Source organism: Trachypithecus francoisi, unplaced genomic scaffold, assembly GCF_009764315.1.
Source record: "Trachypithecus francoisi isolate TF-2019V2 unplaced genomic scaffold, Tfra_2.0 Lachesis_group0, whole genome shotgun sequence".
NCBI classification, from domain to species: Eukaryota; Metazoa; Chordata; class Mammalia; order Primates; family Cercopithecidae; genus Trachypithecus; species Trachypithecus francoisi.
This window is the reverse complement of record NW_022681453.1, coordinates 119,343,792-119,367,734: the sequence shown is the minus strand read 5'-3', so window position 1 is coordinate 119,367,734 and position 23,943 is coordinate 119,343,792. Positions and strand designations below refer to the sequence as shown.

Genomic DNA, 23,943 nt, shown 5'->3' with positions numbered 1-23,943 from the left:
GCCATTCTCCTGCCTCAGCCTCCCAAGCAGCTGGGACTACAGGCGCCCGCCATGTCGCCCGGCTAGTTTTTTGTATTTTTTAGTAGAGATGGGGTTTCACCATGTTAGCCAGGATGGTCTCGATCTCCTGACCTCGTGATCCGCCCGTCTCGGCCTCCCAAAGTGCTGGGATTACAGGCTTGAGCCACCGCGCCCGGCCAATCCTTTCCTTTAATGATTAAATTTTTTCATGATTTTCACAGACCCTCTTACAACATACTTAAACTTTTCTGACTCATTCTAAATATCCTTTCTTTAAAAAACCAGTCATTTACTTTTAGGACAAGTATTTACCATACAAAATCTTTTCTGTTTTTTGTTTTTGAAAAAAGTTTTTTTTAAATTATACTTTAAGTTCTAGTGTACATGTGCACAATATGCAGGTTTGTTACATAGGTATACATGTGCCATGTTGGTTTGCTGCGCCCATCAACTCACAAAGTCCTTTCTTTCTTTTTCTCTTTTTTTTCTTTTCTTTTCTTTCTTTTTTTTTTTTGAGACAGGATCTTGCTCTGTCACCCAGGCTGGAGTGCAGTAGTGTGATCTCAGCTCACTGCAACCTCCACCTTCCAGGTTCAAGCAATTCTTCTGCCTCAGCCTCCCCTGAGTACGTGGGATTACAGGCACCACACAGCTAATTTTTATATTTTTGGTAGAGCCAGGATTTCACCATGTTGGCCAGGCTGGTCTCAAACTCCTGATCTCAAGTGATCCACCCGCCTTGGCCTCCCAAAGTGCTGGGATTATAGGCATGAGCCATCGCACCTGGACACAAAAATCCTTTCTTATATAAAATTTATTTCTTTATAACCTTTTTTTCGTAGCTTAGAGTGCATTATATTACCAACCTTTAGTAAAAAGTCCTATTAAACTTAATGATAGTAAAACTTTTATGTTTGCTTTTTATCCGTAACTATTACTCCTGCTATAGGCAAAATAACCTTGACTAAATTTCTCCTGCAATTATTAATCCTGTTATAAGGATGATAATCAGGCAAAATATTACAGCAATTAGAATTTTACAACCAGAATTCCACATTGTGGGTGCCACAGTGTATATAGTTCTATTGCAAATAGTAGCGTGACTGTAACAATTTCCACAAGAGTGACATAGTAAATAATTTTCATTTAAAACTTTACTTGCCAAGATATAACATTTCCCTTTGGGGATTTACAAAGTTACAAATGCAATCCCATGTATAATTAAAATTTCCCTGCGAATATGGCTTAAAAAGAAGTTCAACTATTTGGTAGCAAATTTTGACAGGAAAGGGTAGAAATGAAAAAAAGTATCTGTTGGGGGAAAGGTGGGACTGAGTAAGATGAGTAGCCCTCACTTTTGTTTTTTTTGAGACAGAGTCTCGTGCAGTTGCCTAGGCTGGAGTGCAATGGTGCGATCTCGGCTCACTGCAACCTCCGCCTCCCGGGTTCAAGTGATCCTTCTGCCTCAGCCTCCTGAGTAGCTGTGATTACGGCACGTGCCACCACACCCAGCTAATTTTCTTTTGTATCTTTAGTAGAGACAGGGTTTCACCATGTTGGCCAGGCTGGTCTTGAACTCCTGACCTCATGATCTGCCTGCCTGGGCCTCCCAAAGTGCTGGGATTACAGGCGTGAGCCAAAGTGCCCAGCCCACTCACTTAACTTTTATAATTTTTAGCTTAAGATGTTCTATTAATACCAAATTTCTTGGGTTAAATAAAGGTTTTATTTCCTGGGGTTGGGCTTCTGCTGGTTGTGTTAATTCTTGTTGGAAGGGAGTGAGAGAGGTTACATGCTTAGCCAATTTTGAGGTTTTCTGCCTGAAAACAATCTCTGAACACACTGATAAGTTTTATCCTTTCCCAAGTGAAAAGCTCGGTGAAGGATTTTAAGGACTTTCATTGGCTGCAGGCTGGCAAATAGAGTTTGCCATCCTGACTGTAGGCGTCCTGAGGGCTGAAAACTATGGGGCTGAGACGTGGCCTGTTCTGTTTCTGCAAAGGAATACTGAGGTTTAATTTCTTTTAAAATGGTGCCCTCCTAGATTAGAAGGGCTCAAATGTGTTAGTGCCTTGAGGCTTTCTTGCCTATGCATGGCTGCCTGATCAGCTAATCTATTTCCTTTGATCACCTTATCTGTTCCCTTTCAATGTTCTCTAGGATACATCCCTGCTGTCTCTCGTGGAAGAAAAACTGAAGATAACCTGCTAATTTCCTGGTGATATTTTATAGGAGATACGTTAGTGTTAAGAAGATGCCTTTCCTTTCAAATGGCAGCATGAGCATGGAACATTAGGAAAGCATACTTGGAGTCAGTATAAATGTTAGCCACCTTTCCCTTGCTTAATTTAGGTGCTCTTGTAAGAGCTATTAGCTCAGCCAGTTGGGTACTTGTGTTTGGGGAGAGTACATACCGCTCCTGCTTTATGTACTTCTTGCTTCACCGGCTACTTGATGGCTAAGAGCTACCCCTAGAGGACAGTGATCCTGCCACATTATGTGGGGTGTAAACAGTTAAATTATTTCCTTGGGTTAACTTGGAGGCTTTTCTGACTGGTAAAGCTATTATGACAGTGGCTTGGAAGTGTTATTCCCAGACCGTTTATTCCCCGAAGAAGACCACCAGAGTCCAGAGTCAAAGCCAAGTGGCAAGGATCTTTAATGCAAGTTCGAACTTGGTCCCTCCGTTCTACAACATACAAGAGGGCCCGGAACGATGCCCGCGCTTGCTTTTTATAGCTTGAGGTAAACAGGACTTGTCAGGTTACAGAGGAACAAGGCATTACAATTGGTTTACATTTTAAATTATGCTTTTAGCAGCTTTCTTATTGGTTCCTGCGCTTTTACAAAAGGTTGCAACCTTATCGGAGGTTCTCCAGGTGTTGTTTTTCTTTGAAATATACGGAGGAATGTGTTTGTGTCGGGCTCAGGAAGTGGAGGCATTGCTCAAGGCTGTGATGTGTTTGTGTCGGGCTCAGCAAGTGGAGGCATATGGGGGGATATGATGTGTTTGTGTCGGGCTCAGGAAGTGGAGGCATATGGGGGGATGTGATGTGCTCAAGGCTGTGATGTGTTTGTGTTCTTTCAGAAGCATGTGTAAATAGGTCCTCCTAACCACAACTAAGGTTGAGAAAAATATTGGATTAGAGTTTTTCCTGAAATGCCCCTTACAGTTGTGCTATAGGAAGAGAGGAAGCCTGGATTAGAGAGGAGAAAAGAGAGAGACTGGGCCTGGTGTTTGGAAGGAGTTCTGCTTCCTTTCCTTCAATTTTCAGTATCACCCGGAGCTCCTGTGCTATGATGGCAGTTTGAGCCGCCAGAGCTGAGGTTTGGACCCCGGGTCCTGTGGGACCATCTGTGAGACTGGCCTTGAACCCAGTGACCTCCGTATCTGGGGACAGTTCTGTCTCCACTGGCTTTTGCCACAGGCTGGACAGGGTTGAGGTGGCTTCGTCTTGCTGCCTGGGCTTTCCTCTTTAAAATACCCTGGCCTGCCACATTGATAGCAACTAATGGATGCATCTTGGGGCTCCTGGACTTTGCAAGCCTGCAAAGCTGCTGCTAGAACCTTTGTCCTTCTCCTGAGCTTTCTCTTTCTTTTTGTGCCTCCTCCTAGTTCCTATTATAAAAGACCAAGTGGCCCCCTTCATGAGGTTCTCTAAGATGCTATTTGGTCCTATAGCTTGCTTCTGTAGTTTTCTTCTAATATGGGGAGCTGCCTGTGTCATAAACCTATCCTTCAGGATGAGCTGTCCCTCCACTGACTCAGGGGATGAAAAAGGAGGAGTGTTCTGTTAGTGCCTCTCTCAGCCTTTCTATAAAGGCCACAGGATTCTTATCTGGTTTTTGGTCTATTATAGACAGTTTAGAGTAATCGAGAGGCTTGGCCCTGGTTTTCTGTAGGCTTTCTAAAATACATATTAAAAAAAGCTTCCTGGCCGGGCGCGGTGGCTCTCTCCTGTAATCCCAGCACTTTGGGAGGCTGAGGCAGGCAGATCACCTGAGGTCAGGCGTTTGAAACCAGCGTGTCCAACTTGGTGAAACAGTACTCAACATGTAGGCAATTACAATGCAGTGGTAAGTATTTGTATATCTAATACTTGGTGAAACTTGGTACTCAACACTGTAGGCAATTACAATGCAATGGTAAGTATTTGTTTATCTAAACATAGAAAACGTACAGTGAAATATGATATAAAAGATTAAAAAATGCTACCCCTGTATAGGGCACTTACCATGGAGCTTGCAGGAGTAGAATTTGCTCTGGGTGAATCAGTGAATGAGTAGTGAGCAAATGTGATGGCCTAGGACATTACTATGCATTACTGTAGGCTTTATAAACACTGTACACTTAGGTTACACTAAATTTGTTTTAAAAATTAAGTAATTGCACTACAATGTCACAATGATAACAATGCCACTAGGTTATAGGAGTTTTCAGCTCCATCATAATCTGTGGAACCACCCTCATATATGCGATCTGTTCTTGAGCAAAATGCCATCATGCAGCGCTTGATTGTATATATATGTAACAAGTATGTGTGTGCCTATGTGCATGTGTGTGTGTATATATATATGCTACGTATATACACTTGATATGTGCATGTGTAAATATATATGTAATAAGTATGTGTGTGCCTGTGTGTGTGTGTATATATATACTATGTATATACACCTGATATGTGCATGTGGAAATATATATGTAATAAGTATGTGTGTGTCTGCGTGTGTGTATGTTTATATATACATGCTACATTTATATACACCTGATACGTGCATGTGTAAATATATATATACACCTATATATACACCTGCTACGTGTGTATATATAGGTGTATATACGTAGTATATAAATACTAGATATGCTGTACATAGCATATATATATGTATATACGTATGCAGGTGTGTATATATAGGTGTATATATACACACATAGCAGGTGTATATATAGGTAGCATATATATATGTGTGTGTGTATATGTGTGTGTAGCAGGGGTTTTGTGCTAGATCCAAGAGCCTGGAACTGGCACAATGGAAATATTTTACCCAAAAGGTATGCTAAGTAAAAGTCCCAAGTTTCACACATTTTTGAGGATCAAAGTGAAAAACTCAAAGTGAATTATTAGGGAATCGTATCTACTTCTTCCTAAACCCTCCATCTGATTTTGTTCTAAAATTTAATAAACACTAACTGATCTTTCCGTCTCCATAAAATTCTGTGAGATAACAAAATCCTACATTCTGGTTTCTGAAGGATGGTGTTCTGCAGATATAAAAGTTTCCCTTAACCTCCAAAAAATAATTGGGTTAATCCAGCTACTGCAAGTGTGAAATTGAGAAGCTGCTTGCTAAGATTGAATTTAATATTGTCACATGTCATCTGAGAGCTGCTTGTCTGATCATGTTGCCACTGGACAAAGTAAGCCTTACTACAAAGGATAAAAGAATGATTATTTCAATATCCAGTCATAGTTCATCATCGAACTCTGAGTAAAATGGAGAAAAAAGACATTTTATCTTATATGACTCTATGCATTTCTCTGGGAAGTCATTTATCTGGTTACTATCTAGGAGAGCAAAGATAATGGGAAAAATCTTCCATTATTCTCAACTATAATTTTACATATGAAATTTTAATAAAATAGGTTTTTGGTTATTTCTTTTAAGAGCCCTCAATATAAGAAAATGAAATATTAGAAACTTGTTTTATAAAATATATTTGTGAACAATAAAGCCCCATATAAAACGGAAATTATCATCACCATTAACTACTGATGCTTCTAATCTTATTCTCTAATGGTTAAAAAATGACTAGAATTTAGAATTACTGCCAGTATATGTTGGGGGATTTTATAAAAATAGCTGTATTCATTTGCATGTTAAGCAAGAGTGTGATTTCTGATGTCCATGAGAGTCACTTGCTGCTTTAAGATCTGCTCTGCTGCTGACTCTACATGTGTAGCTTTGAGAGGTCCTTTAGCCCCTCCAGCTTTCCTCATAGGCAGGATGTGGCTATTGTACTTGGTGATATCCCAAACATGCTTCCGATCCCAACATTCCATGGTTCTGTGATATTTCTATCTTATTACAAAAGACATTCACTTTAAAAGTATAAACACTGTAGTAACTTTTTTCTTTCATCGTTTTCAACAAAAGTGTAATGGAAGTAAACTAACAAGTTTAGGAGGCTTTCAGAGCATAAAGGTGAAAGGCTGACAGCTCTTGAGAACCTCTTTGCTTTCAGCTGAGAGCAAGTAGAGAATGCTTGGTCTCTGGCCCTGAATGTCATGATATTATGTTCAGAATCATTGAAATGTCTGACAACACTGTTGATTAAAAATAAGAATCATTAGGCCATGTCTGCCATTATAGGATGAAGGGTAGTTTGAATAGTATGGAGAAAAAATATCCCAAAAGGATGATTTGTCTTAGACAATATTAACGAAATTTCAAATTATAATATGTATAGTAATATGCAGTAATTCACTTTTCTTTTTTATATATATATTTAGCTTCATCTTAAAAGTTCCCCTTCATTGGTAATGCTTTGAAAAATGCTGGATTTAGAATTATGAAGGGACTATCAACTAATATTATGGATGATATTATTTAGAAACCATTCTGTGTGCTACACAACTCCTTCGAAAATGATACGAGCTGGGCATGGTGGCTCACACCTGTAATCCCAGCCCTCTGGGAGGCCAAGGCAGGCGGATCACCCAAGGTCAGGAGTTTGAGACTAGCCTGACCAAGACGGTGAAACCCCGTGTCTACTAAAAATACAAAAATTAGCTGGGTGTGGTGGTAGGTGCCTGTAATCCCAGCTACTCAGGAGACTGAAACAGGAGAATCACTTGAACCCAGGAGGTGGAGGTTGCAGTAAGCCGAGATCGTGCCACTGTACTCCAGGCTGGGCAACTCCATCTCAAAAAAGATAATAATAATTAAAAAATTAAAATAAAACAATCACCACTGAAATGGCTATTATTCATCTTTCCAAATCTGTAATACCTGGAAATTCTGCATGACCTTTAGGAAAACTACATCCACAAAACGTTCCTTCTAGTTTCCTAATAAGTTTTAGAATATCACCATTCTGAGCTAAAATAGTTCTACTTCCTTAGGGCAAATTCCTACCATAACATGAAATAGGCAAATACAATTACTCTTTAAAAAATTCAGCCATGGCATCTTAGAGATTAAAGGAATAACCCTTAGGAGTTCACATAATTTTTTTCCCCACTGCTTCCTAGGCAGACCTCATTTAATGTAGCTGGCATGTTGCCCTGCAGACTTTACTGAACTGCTACTACAGAAGTCGCTATGTTTTTAGCAAGCCCATTCATTTTTGTAAAGCTCCATCATTGCATTTTTCATTATACTGATCTAATACCTAGCTGTCTTTAGCTTGCTCACACTCTGCCTTCTGGAGTGAAAATATATATGTCTGTGTGTTCTCTATATCTACCTAGTATCAGTTACATGTTTTCCTGCATGTAACAGAAAACTCATTAACAATGGACTTCTCCAAATACTTCTCTAAATATTTTTCTCACAAAACGAGAAGTTGAATGAAGCGTTGGTGTCAATTCAGTGTCTCGAAGATATTAGACCCAAGGCCTCTGTCTTTTCCTCGTGGTTGCTGATGAAGGCTGAAGCTATAGCCAGCATTGTAATATTCCACTTGGAGAGAGAAGAAAGTACTCTTTTGTATACTAAAAATAACAAAAATTAGCTGGGTGTGGTGGCATGCACCTGTAGTCCTGACTACTTGGGAGGCTGAGGCAGGAGAATCGCTTGAACCTGGGAGGCAGAGATTGCAGTGAGCCGAGATCACGCCAGTGCACTCCAGCCTGGGCAACAGAGCTAGACTGTGTCTTAAAAAAAAAAGGGGGGGGGGGCTTCCTTTTCCATTCGTTTCCTGAGCTGTTGGGGTTCCAGTTAGGGAAGGAAGAAACTGCTTCCTTCCCTATTGGGAATGGTGTTTTTGCTATTTTTTCGCTTTCCTTACCTGCTTTCTTCCCTTCTGGTGTATTATAGGAGATATATTGCTCATCTATGAAATTATGTGCTGCTTGCAGAGCTACCTGCTTTTCAGCTGCAGTGAAGGTCTGGTTTAGGAGCAGAATAACATCCCTGCATGTGAGGTGAAATACCTGAGTTGAATTTTGGAAAGCTTCTATTTACCTATCAGGGTCATCAGAACATTGGCCTACGTCATCTTTTATTTGCCTAAGGTTTTGTCATGAGAAGGGAACTTGAAGGGACCCCAAATAAAGGGTATCCTCAGATGGTTCCCCTGGAAGTTGCTTCTTTAACTTTTGGGGAACTATTTTCCCTGGGACTGCCCAATATGATTGCTAAAAGAGCTGGGTTGATCTTACAACGCTTGGCAAAGGTTTAGTAAAAATGCCATGCCCTTGTATAAAAGAAAATGAATCGCTTTTCCCTTTAAAGTCGTTAGGTTAAGGAAGTGTTCCAGTGCTGTAGAGTGCACTCCAGAGGGGTGCAAGCTGAAGAAAATCTGTTACCCATCTAGAAAAAGAAGTGAGAATAAAAGCATCCTCTTAGTGTTCCTTTCCGTATGACCTAGGGTGGAGGAGAAGACAGGGAGTGTTCAACTGTTTTCCCTCCCTGGTTCCTGGGTTCTGGCACCAAGTTAAATATGCCATCCGTGGTTAAAGACATGGTCCTCCAAGCCATAGAACCAGATGAACTAAGTGATGGGACTAACCATGTTTTACCTGCACAACCTTAGGTCATCCGCCTTCTGTCCCTTTGACTTCCTAAACCTGTGTGATCTGCCTGGCTCCCCAAAAAAACGTATCTCCAGAGAGACTGTGTCATCTTTGAGCCCCCGTCTTTAACGGAGCAATGTGCTAGATTGCCTGCTATTATGCCCCATGCTAAAGCATTTACCCCTAGAAAACTGGTTCTGGTTAACTTCCGTATTTAAAATCCCCTTACTAATTAAGTACTGTCTTAATTAGAGACAGAGTAGGTGCCTTAAAAAAAAAACATAGGAACCGAATGGCCGTTTTTCCTGCTGATGAGACAGGATTGAGACAAAAATTTGGCTACAGAAGACAACTTACTCCTAACTGTTGAAAAGAGAGCTCTCCAGTTTACAGAAGTAGCCTAGAGCCTGATTTTTAGTGGTGTGAAAGGAGATTGCAGTGTACAACAAAGGACCAGCAATGCGTCTTATGAAGAGGATTTCTGTTTCCACTAGGTGGCGATGTTGGCTTAGAAATACCATGGGCTACCCAGAGACTTACTAGCGAGTCATCTCACTGTTGGAGGTGGAAAAGGGGAACTCTGTTCCTAGAAAGTTGAAATGGCATTTTTCTGAGCTGTATCCCGGGTCTACAGCATTTCCTGATCTTGCCTAACAGGATTACTTCCCTAGGCTGTAAAAATTCCCACACATTCAACACACAGACAGTAAGAGACCGCAGACAGAGAAAGCAGAAAAGAAGGAAGGTTTTGCAACAGTATACCTTGAGATTAAAGGACAGATTTGAGGTTGAGATTCGCTCCATAGTCACCGCTCCAGTGAATGAATTCCTGGCCAATGCACCAAAATGATACAGCTCTGATGACAAGAGGAAAACCGGGGTCCTTGGTCTCGCGCCAGTTTAGATAAAATGACACAGGCACACATGGAGTGGTTTTAAGGAGTGGAGAGTTTATTAGGCAAGAAGAAAGGAAGAAAAAAACAGCTCCCCCATAGAGAGACAAAGGGAGGGGGGATTAGGAAAAAGAGAAACTCGGTGTGTGGCAGAAAAGTGGTTGCTTATATTGGGATGCTGGAGGAGGCAGTGTCTGCTTTGCATTGGGCCCGGGGGATTGGTTTGACCAGGTGTGTCATTTATGTAGCCTGCAAAACAGCTGGTCCTCCTACCTTAGCCCTTTAATATGCAAATGTAGGTTGCCATGATGTTCTGAACACATGGTGTTATCAGGAGGTGGTCATGACTCTTGGCACACACTGTGACAAGAAGAAGGCAGGAGTCACCATATTGGGTGGACAATTTCTAATAGCCAGTATTTGCGTATCAAAGCTTGCCAGACTGGCTCTTCAAGTCGTTTTTCTGTTAGAAAAAAAATGATTCAGGTTCCAATATGGCCGAATAGGAACAGCTCCAGTCTACGGCTCCCAGTGTGAATGACGCCGAAGATGGATGATTTCTGCATTTCCAACTGAGGTACCAGGTTCATCTCACTGGGACTTGTTGGACAGTGGGTACAGGACAGTGGGTGCAGCCCACGGAGTGTGAGCTGAAGCAGGGCGAGGCATCATCTCACCTGGGAAGTGCGAGGGGTCAGGGAATTCTGTTTCCTAGACAAGGGAAGCCATGACACATGGTACCTGGAAAATCGAGACACTCCTGCCCTAATACTGCGCTTTTCCAGTGGTCTTAGCAAACGGCACACCAGGAGATTATATCCTGCACCTGGCTCAGATGGTCCTACACCCACGGACCCTTGCTCACTGTTAGCACAGCAGTCCCAGATCGAACTGTGAGGTAGCAGCGAGGCTGGGGGAGGGGCGTCCGCCATTGCTGAGGCTTGACTAAGTAAACAAAGCATCTGGGAAGTTCGAACTGGGTGGAGCCCACCGCAGCTCAACAAGGCCTGCCTGCCTCTGTAGATTCCACCTCTGGGGGCAGGGCATAGCTGAACAAACGGCAGCAGAAACTTCTGCAGACTTAAACGTCCCTTTCTGACAGCTTTTAAGAGAGTAGTGGTTCTCCCAGCACAGAGTTTGAGATCTGAGAATGGACAGACTGCCTCCTCAAGTGGGTCCCTGACCGCCGAGTAGCCTAACTGGGAGACACCTCCCAGTAGGGGCTGACTGACACCTCATCCAGCTGGTGCCCCTCTGAGATGAAGCTACCAGAGGAAGGATCAGGCAGCAACATTTGCTGTTCTGCAATCTTTGTTGTTCTGCAGCCTCCGCTGGTGATACCCAGGCAAACAGGGTCTGGAGTGGACCTCCAGCAAACTCCAACAGACCTGCAGCTGAGGGTCCTGACTGTTAGGAGGAAAACTAACACAGAGAAAGGAATAGCATCAACAACAACAAAAAGGGCATCCACACAAAAACCCCATCTGTAGGTCACCATCATTAAAGACCAAAGGTAGATAAAACCACAAAGATGGGGAGAAACCAGAGCAGAAAAGCTGAAAATTCTAAAAATCAGAGCGCTTCATCTCCTCCAAAGGATTGCAGCTCCTCGCCAGCAACAGAACAAAGTTGGATGGAGAATGACTTTGATGAGTTGAGAGAAGAAGGCTTTAGAAAATCGGTAATAACAAACTTCTCCGAGCTAAAAGAGGATGTTTGAACCCATCACAAAGAAGCTAAAAACCTTGAAAAAAGATTAGACGAATGGCTAACTAGAACCAACAGTGTAGAGAAGACCTTAAATGACCCCATGGAGCTGAAAACTGTGGCACAAGAACTACGTGATGCATGCACAAGCTTCAGTAGCTGATTCGACCAAGTGGAAGAAATGGTATCAGTGATTGAAGATCAAATGAATGAAATGAAGTAAGAAGAGAAGTTTAGAGAAAAAAGAGTAAAAAGAAATAAACAAAGCCTCCAAGAAATATGGTACTATGTGAAAAGACTAAATCTACATTTGATTGGTGTACCTGAAAGTGATGGGGAGAATGGAACCAAGTTGGAAAACTCTCTTCAGGATATTATCAAGCAGAACTTTCTTAACCTAGCAAGGCAGGCCAACATTCAAATTCAGGAAATACAGAGAATGCCACAAAGATACTTCTCGCAAAGAGCAACCCCAAGACACGTAATTGTCAGATTCACCAAGGTTGAAATGAAAGAAAACATGTTAAGGGCAGCCAGAGAGAAATGTCGGGTTACCCACAAAGAGAAGCCAGTCAGACTAACAGTGGATCTCTCAGCAGAAACTCCACAAGCCAGAACAGAGTGGGGGCCAATATTCAACATTCTTAAAGAAAAGAATTTTCAACCCAGAATTTCATATCCAGCCAAACTAAGCTCCATAAGTAAAGGAGAAATAAAATCCTTTACAGACAAGCAAATGCTGAGAGATTTTGTCACCACCAGGCCTGCCTGACAACATCTCCTGAAGGAAGCACTAAGCACGGAAATGAACAACCAGTACCAGCCACTGCGAAAACATGCCAAATTGTAAAGACCGTCAATGCTAGGAAGAAACTGCATCAACTAACAAGCAAAATAACCAGCTAATGTCATAATGACAGGATCAAATTCACGCATAACAATATTAATCTTAAATGTAAATGGGCTAAATGCCCTAATTAAAAGACACAGACTGGCAAACTGGATAAAGAGTCAAGACCCATCAGTGTACTGTATTCAGGAGACCCATCTCACGTGCAGAGACTCACACAGGCTTAAAATAAAGGGATGGAGGAAGATCTACCAAGCAAATGGAAAACAAAAACAAAAACAAAAGCAGGAGTTGCAATCCTAGTTTCTGATAAAACAGACTTTAAACCAACAAAGATCAAAAGAGACAAAGAAGGCCATTACATAATGGTAAAGGGATCAACTCAACAAGAAGAGCTAACTATCCTAAATAGATAAGCACCCAACACAGGAGCACCAGATTCATAAAGCAAGTCCTTAGAGACCTACAAAGAGACTGAAACTCCCACACAATAATAATGAGAGACTTTAACACCACACTGTCAACTTTAGACAGATCAACGAGAGAGAAAGTTAACAAGGATATCCAGGAATTGAACTCAACTCTGCACCAAACGGACCTAATAGACATCTATAGAACTCTCCACCCCAAATCAACAGAATATACATTCTTCTCAGCACCACTTCGCACTTATTCCAAATTTGACCACATGGTTGGAAGTAAAGCACTCCTCAGCAAATGTGAAAGAACAGAAAGTATAACAAACTGCCTCTCAGACCACAGTGCAATCAAATTAGAACTCAGTATTAAGAAACTCACTCAAACCACACAGCAACATGGAAACTGAACAACCTGCTCCTGAATGACTAGTGGGTAAAAAAGGAAATGAAGGCAGAAATAAAGATGTTCTTTGAAACCAATGAGAACAAAGATACAACATACCAGAATCTCTGGGACACATTTAAAGCAGTGTGTAGAGGGAAATTTATACCACTAAATGCCCACAAGAAAAAGCAGGAAAGATCTAAAATTGACACCCTGACATCACAATTAAAAGAACTAGAGAAGCAAGAGCAAACACATTCAAAAGCTAGCAGACGGCAAGAAATAACTAAGATCAGAGCAAAACTGAAGGAGATAGAGACACAAAAAACCTTCCAAAAAATCAATGAATCCAGGAGCTGTTTTTTTGAAAAGATCAAAAAATTGATAGACCACTAGCAAGACTAATAAAGAAGAAAAGAGAGAAGAATCAAATAGATGCAATAAAAAATGATAAAGGGGATATCACCACCAATCTCACAGAAATACAAACTACCATCAGAGAATACTATAAACACCTCTACGCAAATAAACTAGAAAATATAGAAGAAATGTATAAATTCCCGGACAAATACACCCTCCCAAGTCTAAACCAGGAAGAGGTTGAATCCCTGAATAGACCAGTAACAGGCTCTGAAATTGAGGCAATAATTAAGAACCTACCAACTAAGAAAAGTCCAGAACCAGATGGATTCACAGCCAAATTATACAAGAGGTACAAAGAGGAGCTGGTACCATTCCTTCTGAAACTATTCCAATCAATAGAAAAAGAAGGAATCCTCCCTAACTCATTTTATGAGGTCAGCATCATCATGTTACCAAAGCCTGGCGGAGACACAACAAAAAAAGAGAATTTTAGACCAATATCCCTGATAAACATCGATGGAAAAATCCTCAGTGAAATACTGGCAAACTGAATCTAGCAGCACATCAAAAAGCTTAATCACCACGATCAAGTGGGCTTCATCCCTGGATACAAGTCTGGTTCAACATGTGCAAATCAGTAAACGTAATCCATCATATAAACAGAACTAAAGACAAACACCACATGATTATCTCAATAGATGCAGAAAAGGCCTTTGACAAAATTCAACAGCCCTTCATGCTAAAAACTCTCAAACTAGTTATTGATGAGACGTATCTCAAAATAATAAGAGCTTTTTATGACAAACCTACAGCCAATATCATACTAAATGGGCAAAAACTGGAAGCATTCCCTTTGAAAACTGGACAAGACAGGGATGCCCTCTCTCACCACTCCTATTCAACATAGTTTTGGAAGTTCTGGCCAGGGCAATCCAGCAGGAGAAAGAAATACAGGGTATCCAATTAGCAAAAGAGGAAGTCAAAGTGTCCCTGTTTGCAGATGACACGATTGTATATTTAGAAAACCCCATCATCTCAGCCCAAAATCTCCTTAAGCTGATAAGAAACTTCAGCAAAGTCTCAGGATACAAAATCGATGTGCAAAAATCACAAGCATTCCTATACACCAAAAACAGACAGAGAGCCAAATCATGAGTGAAATCCCATTCACAATTGCTTCAAAGAGAATAAAATACCTAGGGATCCAACTTACAAGGGATGTGAAGGACCTCCTCAAGGAGAACTACAAACTACTGCTCAACAAAATAAAAGAGGACACAAACAAATGGGAGAACATTCCATGCTCATGGATAGGAAGAATCAATGTCATGAAAGTGGCCATACTGCTCAAGGTAATTTATAGATTCAATGCCATCCCCATCAAGCTACCAATGAGTTTCTAAACAGAATTGGAAAAAACTACTTTAAAGTTTGTATGGAACCAAAAAAGAACCCACATTGCCAAGACAATCCTAAACCAAAAGAACAAAACTGGAGGCATCACACTATCTGACTTCAAACTGTACTACAAGGCTACAGTAACCAAAACAGCATGGTACTGGTTCGAAAACAGAGATATAGACCAATGGAACAGAACAGAGCCCTCGGAAATAATACTACATATCTGCAACCATCTGATCTTTGACAAACCTGAGAGAAACAAGAAATGGGGAAAGGATTCCCTATTTAATAAATGGTGCTGGGAAAACTGGCTAGCCATATGTAGAAAGCTGAAACTGGATCCCTTCCTTACACCTTATACAAAAATTAATTCAAGATGGATTAGAGACTTAAATGTTAGACCTAAAACCATAAAAATCCTAGAAGAAAACCTAGGCAATACCATTCAGGACATAGGCATGGGCAAGGACTTCATGACTAAAACACCCAAAGCAATAGCAACAAAAGACAATGTAGACAAATGGGATCTAATTAATCTAAAGAGCTTCTGCACAGCAAAAGAAACTACCATCAGAGTGAACAGGCAACCTACAGAATTGGAGAAAATTTTTGAAATCTTCCCATCTGACAAAGGGCTAATATCTAGAATATACAAAGATCTTAAACAAATTTACAAGAAAAAAACAACTCCATCAAAAAGTGGGCAAAGGATATGAACAGACACTTCTCAAAAGGAGACATTTATGCAGCCAACAGACACATGAAAAAATGCTCATCATCACTGGCCATCAGAGAAATGCAAATCAAAACCACAATGAGATACCATCTCATACCAGTTAGAATGGTGATCATTAAAAAGTCAGGAAACAACAGGTGCTGGAGAGGATGTGGAGAAACAGGAAAGCTTTTACACTGTTGGTGGGAGTGTAAACTAGTTTAACCATTGTGGAAAACAGTCTGGCGATTCCTCAAGGATCTAGAAATTGAAATACCATTTGACCCAGCCATCCCATTACTGGATATATACCCAAAGGATTATAAATCGTGCTGCTCTAAAGACACATGCACACGTATGTTTATTGCATCACTATTCACAATAGCAAAGACTTGGAAGCAACCCAAATGTCCATCAATGATAGACTGGATTAAGAAAATGTGGCACAATTACACCATGGAATACTGTGCAGCCATAAAAAAGGATGAGTTCATGTCCTTTGTAGGGACATGGATGAAGCTGGAAACCATCATTTTGAGCAAACTATCATAAGGACAGAAAATCAAACACTGCATGTTCTCACTCATAGGTGGGAATTGAACAATGAGAACACTTGGACACAGAGTGGGGAACATTACCCATGGGGGCCTGTCATGGGGTGGGGGGAGGAAGGAGGGATAGCATTAGGAGATATACTTAATGTAAATGACATGTTAATGGGTGCAGCACACCAACATCACACATGTATACATATGTAACCTGCATGTTGTGCACATGTACCCTAGGACTTAAAGTCTAAAAAAACAAAAAAAGAAAGAAATGGTTCAGGGGTTGCTTTTATTAAAGGAAAAAGCCTTACCAAGAACTCCTTTTACCCTCTCTATCTGCCTAAAAATTATTTTTTAATAACTCCTGTATTATTACCAGGGAAGGCTCAAGAGAGTGATGTGCTGTTGAGGAAGAGCTGAAGGAAAGGGGAATGAGGGAGGTGGCTGCTTGATCCACAGTGGTCAAGCATAGGGCTATGCTGCCACAGTCACAAGGAAAGTTGCAAATCCTTTCTGGGCCTTAGTTTCCCTTTGGGCAAATATGGGAAGCTAAATGTTAATTTCAGATGTAAAATCTTCTAGTTTTATGATGTAAATTTGAGAATAAATGTACTCATGTGCTAGGTCTGACCCACAGACCATGGCTGAGCGACAGATGAAAAAATGTACGCAGACACAGGTTTTTTGCCTGGCCGTGCAGCTAGGGGACCGGGCTGCTCACAGACACCAAGGAGGGTTCTATAAAAAGTCAGCAGCCACAGCCCTGACAAGCTGGTGCTACAGGTATTTATTTAGTACAGATTTAATGACAAAGGCTTTGAGTCAACACATCTTGTGGGTAATTAACATGGCCACCCCCTGGAGAGAGCAGTCCTGTGTGCAGATGATTAAAAGCCAGGTTCCAAGCCCTAAGAAAATTAACTTACCTAGATCAATTCCTTTACATCTTTATCTGCCTTTTGCTCTCAGGCTCCAGATAAGAGAATTTGGCTGCCTTCAGCCAAATTATCTTTCAGAGCTTCTGCAAAACCTCCCAGCCTTCCAAGAAGGTTTATGTCTTTCTCTATAACTTTTATAATTTTTCCCACCACCCTGACCAAACTCCTACACTCATTCATGCCAATAGAGGATGGTGGTTGAGGGCTTTGGAGCCAGAATGCTTGGGTTCAAATCCCGTTCACCATTTACTGCCTGAGTGACCTTGGGTGATTCACTGACCCCCCGTGGTCTGAGATTCCTTGACCATGAGAACAATGACTGGCAGAGAGCAAATGTCAGCACACATGAGCTACTGCCCTTGACATATCCTGTAGACTATAGGAGGATTTTGGAGCTAAGACAGTATTTTGGCAATATGGAAACTACTTTTCTGTGTTGACAGTAAAAAAAAAAAATGTTTTGGAATTGGAAAGAGACAACTTTATCCTTTTTGCCCTTCCTGAGACTGAACTACAGCCCTAGAGGTTTTCTGGGAGGAAGAAAACAAACTAAATGTTTTAGGGTGACAGGGTTAGAGTGTTGAATCCCTCTGTGAGCTCTTTTATTTCTCTGAGCTAGATTTTGTTATGGAGTGTCAGTAAGGTTCTCCTCAGGTTTGCTTTGTAGCTTGTCATGAAATTCCTGGATATTTGAGGAAACAATTGGACATTTTATAATTGTGCAATCTAACGAGAGAACCCTACTATCGCATACTTATTTTGTGCTTTACAGGTTGGCTTAATAATTCCGTCCAGTGCTTTGCTATGTGTAGAGAGTGCCACTGTGCTCCCATAGAACCCTTTAGGTCCACGCATGCCCTTATGTAGGACAAAAGGTTTGCTCTACAAAAATAATGCTAAGTAAAAGAAATAAGGGAAGAAGGACAGGTGTAGGAAAAATCCCTAGCCAGATAGGGATCCACGAAAGGCCTGGAACCTGAGCAAGTCTACACCCTGATTTGTAGCACTTGCTGATTCCATGATGTAAATACTCCCACCCTGGCCAATTTCAAGCCACTGACTTAATGTCAACTTGTTACCAGAAAGGGGTCCCAACCTAGACTCCAAGAGAGGGTTCTTGCATCTCACTCTAGAAAGAATCCAGGGCAAGTCTGTAAAGGGAAAGCAAGTTTATTAGGAAAGTAAAGAAATAAAGAATGGCTACTCAGGGGCCGAGCAGCCCCAAGGGCTGCTGGTTGCCCATTTTTATGGTTATTATGTGCTAAACAAGGGTAGATTATTCATGCCTCCCCTTTTACAGGGTAACTTCCTGATATTGCCATGGCATATGTAAACTGTCATGGTGATGGTGGGAGTGTAGCAGTGAGGACTAGCAGAGGTCATTCTCGTTGCCATCTTGGTTTTGGTGGGTTTTGGCTGGCTTCTTTACTGCAACCTGTTTTATCAGCAAGGTCTCTATGACCTGTATTTTGTGCTGACCTCCTATCTCATTCTGTGACTTAGAATGCCTTAACCATCTGGGAATGCAGCCCAGTGAGAGGTGATAATATGCTAGCAGCCCTCGCTCGCTCTCGGCACCTCCTTGGCCTCAGTGTCTGCTCTGGCCATGCTTGAGGAGCCCTTCAGCCCACCACTGCACTGAGCCCCTCCCTGGGCTGGCCAAGGCCGGAGCCAGCTCCTTCTGCTTGCAGGGTGGCGTGGAGGGAGAGATGTGGGTGGAACTGGGGCTGTGCATAGCACTCGCGGGCCAGCGCAAGTTCCAGGTGGGTGCGGGCTCAGGGGACCCTGCACTCGGAGCAGCCAGCCAGTGCCACTGGCCCCGGGCAGTGAGGGGCTTAGCACCCAGGCCAGCAGCTGGTTTGTGGATGCACCAATCAGCACTCTGTATCTAGCTAATCTGATGAGGACTTGGAGAATTTTTATGTCTAGCTGGAGGATTGTAAAAATACGCCAATCAGCACTTTGTGTCTAGCTCAAGAATTGTAAACACATCAATCAGCACCCTGTGTGTAACTCAAGGTTTGTAAACACACCAATCAGCACCCTGTGTCTAGCTCAGGGATTGTAAATGCACCAATCAGCTCTCTGTAAAATGGACGAATCAGTGCTCTGTAAAACGGACCAATCAGCTCTCTGTAAAATGGACCAGTCAGCAGGATGTGGGTGGAGTCAGATAAGGAAATAAAAGCAGGCTGCCCGATCCAGCAGTGGCAACCCCCTCCTGTACCCTTCCACCCTTTGGAAACTTTGTTCTTTTGCTCTTCATGATAAAACTTGGTGCTGCTCACTCTTTGGGTCTGTGCCACCTTTATGAGCTGTAACACTCACTGCGAAGGTCTGCAGCTTCACTCCTGAAGTCAGTGAGACCACAAACCCACCAGAAGGATTGAACAACTCCACACGCACCACCTTTAAGAACTGTAACACTCACCACAAGGGTCCGTGGCTTCATTCTTGAAGTCAGTGAGACCAAGAACCCAAAAATTCGGACCCACCAGTAGATCTCAGCCTCATTTTACCCATCCTCTATTCAAGACAGAGATACTCGGCTGGGCGCGGTGGCTCAAGCCTGTAATTCCAGCACTTTGGGAGGCCGAGACGGGCGGATCACGAGGTCAGGAGATCGAGACCATCCTGGCTAACACGGTGAAACCCCATCTCTACTAAAAAAATACAAAAAACTAGCCGGGCAAGGTGGCGGGCGCCTATAGTCCCAGCTACTCGGGAGGCTGAGGCAGGAGAATGGCATGAACCTGGAAGGCGGAGCTTGCAGTGAGCTGAGATCTGGCCACTGCACTCCAGCCTGGGCGACAGAGCCAGACTCCGTCTCAAAAACAAAAAAAAAAAAACAAAAAAAAACAACAAAAAAAGAGATGCTCTGGTTGACATACCACTGACAAACTGACTTGCAAAATTCCTGTAAATTTATCAGTAGGTTTGTGAAACCCAGCAAAAGCTGATTTCAGCATACCAGTGAAGGGCACTGCCAAAGAGAATAGCAAGTTAAAAAAAATGAAAAATGTTAGGCAAGTTATGCTTGACTGCAAGGGGTAGGGTGGTGAGAAATGAGGTTGGAATGTAGAGTGGGACCAGACTGGAATGCCAACTTTAGATTTTTCTTTTTTTCCTGTAAGAAACAGGAAGTCAGCAGAAGTTTTTTAGCAGGCAGGTAATGTGATCAGCCTTTCAGGGTAGAAACTCTGACAGCAGTATGCAGCAAGTTATAGAGAAAGAGGGTTATCTAGAATTCAAGTTACCAGGCAAGTGCAGAAAATAATGAACATCTTAGCCAAGGCAGCAACGAGAGCGGGGGTGGAGCTAGGGGTAGAACTAGATCAGAAAACGTTGAGCAGGTGGAATTAATAGGGTTTGATGAGGTGACTGGAAATCATGTGAGATAAGAAGCTGAGGACAGTATTAAGGTTTCTAGCTTAGAAGTTAGACTTATGGTCAGATAATTGAGAATTTATGTTGTTAATTGCTCTGGGAGTGGAGAAGGGAGAGTAGGCCGTATTAATTTTGAGGAGCTTATAGACTAGATCCTGGAGATGGTTGGAAATATGGATGGAAGCTTGAGAAAGATAGATCAGGGACTAGAAATTAGTATAGAATACAGGTCATAGTCTTTGAGTTTAATAGTCTGCTGGTAAATACTTCCTATTTGCCATGATAATACATTGGCTTGCTCAAGGAAAGAAAGAGTTGTGAAGTTGAATGAAGTAATAAATGGAAGTTTTGAGAACATCATCATTTAAAGGGCCAGTGGTCAGGAGAGGAAGAACCAATCAATAAAAGACCAAAAAAAGAAAAAAAATAGGAAGAGTGGGGGATTAACTGTTAATGTGGCAAGAAAAACAAGAAACTGGAGACGTTAAGAGGGAAGAAAGTTTCAAGAAAGCACAAGTTGTCAAATATCTGTGGTGAGGCCAAGTAGGTCATTGGCATCGGCTTTGGCATTGTGGTCAGGGGTCATTGATGAGTCTAATAAGGATAGTTTCAGCAGAGAGATGGGGCTGGAAGCCAGATTGCAGAGTCTCCCTCTGTCATCCAGGCTCAAGTGCAGTGGCACAATCTCGGCTCACTGCAACATCTGCCTCCCTGGTTCAAGCGATTCTCCTACTTCAGCCTCCCAGGTAGCTGGGATTACAGGCATGTGCCACCATGCCCAGCTAATTTTATTTTATTTTATTTTTTTGAGATGGAGTCGCACTCTGTCGCCCAGGCTGGAGTGCAGTGGCCGGATCTCAGCTCACTGCAAGCTCCGCCTCCCAGGTTCATGCCCTTCTCCTGCCTCAGCCTCCCGAGTAGCTGGGACTATAGGTGCCCGCCACCTTGCCCGGCTAGTTTTTTGTATTTTTTTAGTAGAGACGGAGTTTCACCGTGTTAGCCAGGGTGGTCTCGATCTCCTGACCTCGTGATCCGCCCATCTTGGCCTCCCAAAGGGCTGGGATTACAGGCGTGAGCCACCGAGCCTGGCCCCAGCTAATTTTTATATTTTTAGTAGAGATGGGGTCTCCCCATGTTGGCCAGGCTGATCTCGAGCTCCCGACCTCAGATGATCTGCCTGCCTTGGCCTCCCATAGTGCTGAGATTATAGGCATGAGCCACTGCACCTAGCCAAATTATCCCTTTTCTAATCAGCACTTCTACCCCCACACCACTGTGTTGCTATTGTTAACAATGCAGATGGTTTTTCAGGTATTCTGTGAATGCAAGCAAAACATAAGCTAACGTGGAGAGATGTTTCTGAAAAGGTATGAACACATTGAGTCAAACCTGCATGTACTCAAGCGTGCATTACATAAAGGAAACTCGAGGTGGGTTCTCTTGTAAAATGTACAGTCTTCTCATATCTGTCATATAAAGACAATTCACTTGTTTTACAGTTTAATATAGTTAAAGATGCTCATATAATTTGTCTCAAATGTTTAAGAAAGTCTTCATTTAATTAAAAAGAAAAGTACAGTTGATAATATAACAGAGCCAGGTCTGCCATTTCTTTGTTCATATGTCATCATTTTGTGCCGGTCAAACTACTTGTCCTATGACAAGTGGAATGCAGCTTGCCTATTAATTGATAATGGTGTTAACAAAGGTTTATTATATCTACTCTAGAAACTTTGGAAATGCAGTGATTCTTAGCTATTCCCTGGCAGATCTCTATATTCTCTAAATTAGACTAACATTTTATCACAAAACTCGAATGGTGATTGTCTTCTTCCAATTTACCAAAGAACTTAAGTTGATGGTTAGAATCCTCTGTGCAGGTACATGTGTACACACATACGTGCATGTACACATGCATAAATTACTATCAAAACATGGACAATTTTAACTTGTTCAGTACATTGGGCAGTTGATGTCAGGGCACATGTGTAAGTTGAATTTTCTTAATATTCATTTGCTCTGCTGCTGCTTATACTTGCCAGCAAATAATATTAAAAGAATTCCTGAAATAGCTGTTCATTGTTTGATTAATTGCCTCTTGTTCTTGTTTTTCATTAACACTTGCTAATGCTTTCTTAATATAGTGCTTTCTAACTCTTTTCATGACAGGAGATATATATATGTATATATATACATATATATATATAAAATATACACACACAGTTATAATGTCTATATGGGACACTGGAGTAAAGGGCTCAGGAATTTGCCCAAAGGCTGAGGCAATGAGCACACAGGGACCCTCTTCAAGGTGTACTGTCGTGCCCTGTGCACAGCCAGAGAAGCTGTAAGGTACCACATTGCAGACATCATATAGTCCTGATTTCCGCTAGCAACATTGTTTCTTTGATCTTATGATCATTAATCACCAGTGTTCTGTTTCATAGTCTAAAAAGAGCACTGTTAACTCTCCAGCTGTTCCCCTTCCTGATGAACTTGGGAAAGCGGAGAGAAGGGAATAAACTCAGAAGTGTCTTTGCTTGGTGGGTAAAATTAGGTCTCCTTGCTATGTTCCTTCTGCAACCAAATAACTTTCTGCAAACACTTAATGCAGAGCTTGATGCCCTGAGAGTTCAAAAGGGAAGAGACCATCAGGCAGTATAGTCTTTGCGCATTTCTAAAAAGCTTCTGGTTATATCTGAGCTGATCTGCTTCTAAATGCCAGGGCCTCAGTTGACCATGTTTCTTCTTTCTCACACACTCCTTTCAAAAGGACAAGACACACTTAAAGACACAATTAAATATATTGAAGTTACAAAGCAATTTAAAGAAATTAAACAATGAGACACACTCAAATATATAAGTTACAAAGGAATTTAAAGAAATTAAAGTAAATAGAAAATTTTCCTCTTATTTGCATTGAAATAAAATATTATTTCTTCACTCCTAGTATGTTATTGAAACTGTGAAATACTTGCTTAGAAAAAGAAGGTACTGAATCCGGGAATTCAAACCTAATCTTAGGTTTGAGTCCCAGAACTACCAGTTAAATGAAATGAGCAAGCATAGTTATTTTCTAAGCCTTCTAAATAAAATGGGACTGATAATACCTGAGGAGATCTCGTGTATGAAAATATTTTGTCAACTCCAAAAGCAAAAGGTAAATACAATTGGTTTTTGTATTAAAAGAGCTCAATGAGCCCTCCAGTCCAGTGGAAGTTGCTTGTAGGAAATCAGACACTCGGTTGGTTGATGAGGGCAGCTCTGGTGACGCCAAGTTGACATGTGCCCTCCCTCTTTATTTCCTCTGTCGCCCTGCAGAGTAACCTGATCCACTACCTGGGACTGAGCCATCACCTGCTGGCACTGAATTTTATCATTGTTTCTTTTGGCAAAAAAAGTGCATGGTCTTCTGCCCAAGTGAAGGTGACCGACACAGACTTTGATGGTGTAGAAGTCAGAGTGTTTGAAGGCCCTCCGAAGCCTGAAGAACCGCTGAAACGCAGCGTTGTTTATATCCACGGAGGAGGCTGGGCCTTGGCAAGTGCAAGTACGTTCTGGTCACCTTCAGATGGTTG

General features: G+C 41.8%; 1 protein-coding gene across 1 annotated transcript in view; it reads left to right on the top strand.

Annotated features, from left to right (window-relative positions):
- The window catches only part of NCEH1 (neutral cholesterol ester hydrolase 1), an 80,911-nt gene that overhangs the window by 41,282 nt on the left and 15,686 nt on the right, over positions 1-23,943 (top strand). Inside the window, exon 2 of the mRNA XM_033211722.1 lies at positions 23,687-23,915. Coding sequence (XP_033067613.1) covers positions 23,687-23,915 — 229 coding nt within the window. The remainder of the gene's footprint in view (positions 1-23,686; positions 23,916-23,943) is intronic.